This window comes from Sprattus sprattus, assembly GCF_963457725.1.
Source record: "Sprattus sprattus genome assembly, chromosome: 10".
NCBI lineage: Eukaryota > Metazoa > Chordata > Actinopteri > Clupeiformes > Clupeidae > Sprattus > Sprattus sprattus.
Genome location: NC_137908.1, coordinates 2,727,605 through 2,730,366, shown reverse-complemented (window position 1 = coordinate 2,730,366; position 2,762 = coordinate 2,727,605). Strand labels below are relative to the sequence as shown.

Below are 2,762 nucleotides of genomic sequence, written 5' to 3'. Positions count from 1 at the left end.
GTGGTTTCATAACAAACCTGGGGAAGTGAACTCAGACTACGTGGTAAACCTTCTGATAGAGGAGCCCTGTAGGCATCACTCTCCCAGCAAATCAAAGCCATAGGGCCCCTCTACTAGGAGGTTTACCACTTTCTCTGAGTTCACCTATAAACCCCCCCCCCCCCCCCCCCCTCGTTGTCCTTCACCACACATCACTGGTCTCCTTGGTGATGACACCTGTGTGTTTACACCTGCCTGGAAGGCATGTGATCTCCACAGCAACCCCGCCCAGAGCCCTGGAGGAGATATTGTTATGCGTGGTCTTGGACGTGCATCTTTTAAAGGGTCACGGTGGGCCATGAATCAGCTGCCTGAAGTCAACACCTCCAAGAGATGCAGCGGTGACCTCTGAACTTTGACCCTCTTTACCACTCTCACCGTTCAAACAGAGCAACGTGTCACCAAGCTTCCCTATTGACACTATGTAAACATGAACATGTACCTCTATGTCAGTGAATTGTCTTAATCAGCTTAACTAGCACATCCCAGTTAAGGGTCTTTGTTTTCCGAGCTTAACACACACATCCCATTATTCTGGTTGCTTTGGGTCTTAACACACACATCCCATTATTCTGTGTTCAAGCTTCAGGAGAGGTCAAGCTGAGGTCAAGACCTGAGAGCCACTCCGTGTTTTCTTCACTTCACTAATGTGAAAGTCCTCCGGAGAATTTTCTCTGATAGGTACTGCCTGCTTCACTGGCCATTGCACTTAATCAGTTCCTGAACAGAGAAATACAATTTTTATTGCCAACAGGTGTACACACCACTGACCCAAACCAAGGAAGAAAAAACGATTTACTCGCTAGGATTTTTAAACTTTCAGATTTATTTCTCTTCCAGTGACAATTCCTCTGACAGCTACATCATGAGGGAGATGAATTTCAAATCAAAACAACAGAAAACAAAACAAACAAACAAAAACAAAAACACCATCACAGACACACTGAAACAGTGCCGTTTGTCTGCTAAATGATCTGAAACCTTGAGGCCCAGCGCTCCCTCCTCTCTATTGATTACACTTACCCTGTGAGAGCAGCAGACAGTAATACTTCACTCTAATATCCCACCCGTCACACAAGATGGATGCTCACTGGCACACAAGCCTCCTCATCAGTTCAGTTCAGCGTAGGATGCCGCTATGACTTGAACCTCCTCATCAGTTCAGTTCAGCGTAGGATGCCGCTATGACTTGAACCTCCTCATCAGTTCAGTCCAGCGTAGGATGCCGCTATGACTTGAACCTCCTCATCAGTTCAGTTCAGCGTAGGATGCCGCTATGACTTGAACCTCCTCACCAGTTCAGTTCAGCGTAGGATGCCGCTATGACTTGAACCTCCTCATCAGTTCAGTTCAGCGTAGGATGCCGCTATGACTTGAACCTCCTCATCAGTTCAGGTTAGGATGCCGCTATGACTTGAACCTCCTCACCAGTTCAGTTCAGCGTAGGATGCCGCTATGACTTGAACCTCCTCATCAGTTCAGTTCAGCGTAGGATGCCGCTATGACTTGAACCTCCTCATCAGTTCAGTTCAGCGTAGGATGCCGCTATGACTTGAACATCCTCAGAAAGTCAGAGATCTAGAGGAGGTTCTCGAGTGCATCCTGGAGAAGGAACGTCACCTTACCTGTAGAATCGATCTTACCCTGTGCCTCTTGCCCCAGTGAAAGAGCCTCGGCTGGAGATGCATGTATGAGGTTTGCGCTTTGAGGCTTGAGATTGCACAGACATGTGGCACATTAGAGAAGAATGTCTTTGCCCAGATGGCAGATACCGGTGTTAATGGAGTGTGTGTGTGTGTGCGTGTGTGTGTGTGTGTGTGTGTCCCTGGGGGCAGCTTTTGTGATTGCCTTAATAGTGCCAAACACATGGCTCTCATCTGCCACAAGTCATCCACACACACGCCCGGCTCCGCAATCACACTACAGCCCCTGGGTCCGCATCCTTCAGAGTAAAAGTCCTTTCCAAGGTGAGGACTCCAAATTGGGTGGGGTGGGTGATCCAGCTGCCTAAAAGCTTTTAAGTCCACGTTTGTGTGTGTGTGTGTGTGTGTGTGTGTGTTCAGGAGCCTCGCTACAGTACAGTGCCAGAGAAGCAGATGGTCCACGTAACACAGATGACCAACACTCCTGATGAATAGCCAGCAGGCATGACAGACACTAAGAAGAGTCTCTTCACACACCTCCCGTTAGAACTCTCTTTCTTTCTTCATCTTTTTCCATGTCCATCTCTGCCTCTCTCTCAATCTAACTGTGTCCAGCTTTCTCTCTCTCTCTCTCTCTCTCTCTCTCTCTCTCTCTCTCTCTCTCTCTCTCTCTCTGTCTCTCTCTCTCTCTCTCTCTCTCTCTCTCTGTCTCTCTCTCTCTCTGTCTCTCTCTGTCTTTCTCTGTCCTCCCTACTCATGCGTCCCCACTCTTAGTTCGGTGGCGTGGTGGTGTGGCTCCTCAGATGCCGTTGTTGGGGGGAACCAGATGCAGCCGGCGCTCGTGGCTCTCCATCCTCTGGCTCGGCCGCCCTCGCAGCCTCCCCGCCGTCTCCCGGCGACAGCACACGTAGCGCTCCCAGATGCTCAGGAAGGCGCTGCGGAACTTCTTGATGCGGAAGGCGTAGACGATGGGGTTGACGGCGGAGTTGCCGTGCGTCAGCAGGATGGCGATGTAGAGGAGGTACATGGGCGTGTGGCAGTCGGGGCAGAAGAGCGTGATGCAGTTGAGGATGTGCAGGG

At 50.2% G+C, this 2,762-nt stretch overlaps 1 protein-coding gene across 1 annotated transcript in view; it reads right to left on the bottom strand.

Annotated features, from left to right (window-relative positions):
* Positions 1-845: 845 nt before the first annotated feature.
* The window catches only part of LOC308370991 (adenosine receptor A1-like), a 12,437-nt gene continuing 10,520 nt past the window's right edge, over positions 846-2,762 (bottom strand). Inside the window, exon 3 of the mRNA XM_080845770.1 lies at positions 846-2,762. This exon is cut by the window's right edge and continues 103 nt beyond it. Within this exon, the coding sequence (XP_080701896.1) occupies positions 2,482-2,762 (281 nt within the window). The 3' untranslated portion in view covers positions 846-2,481.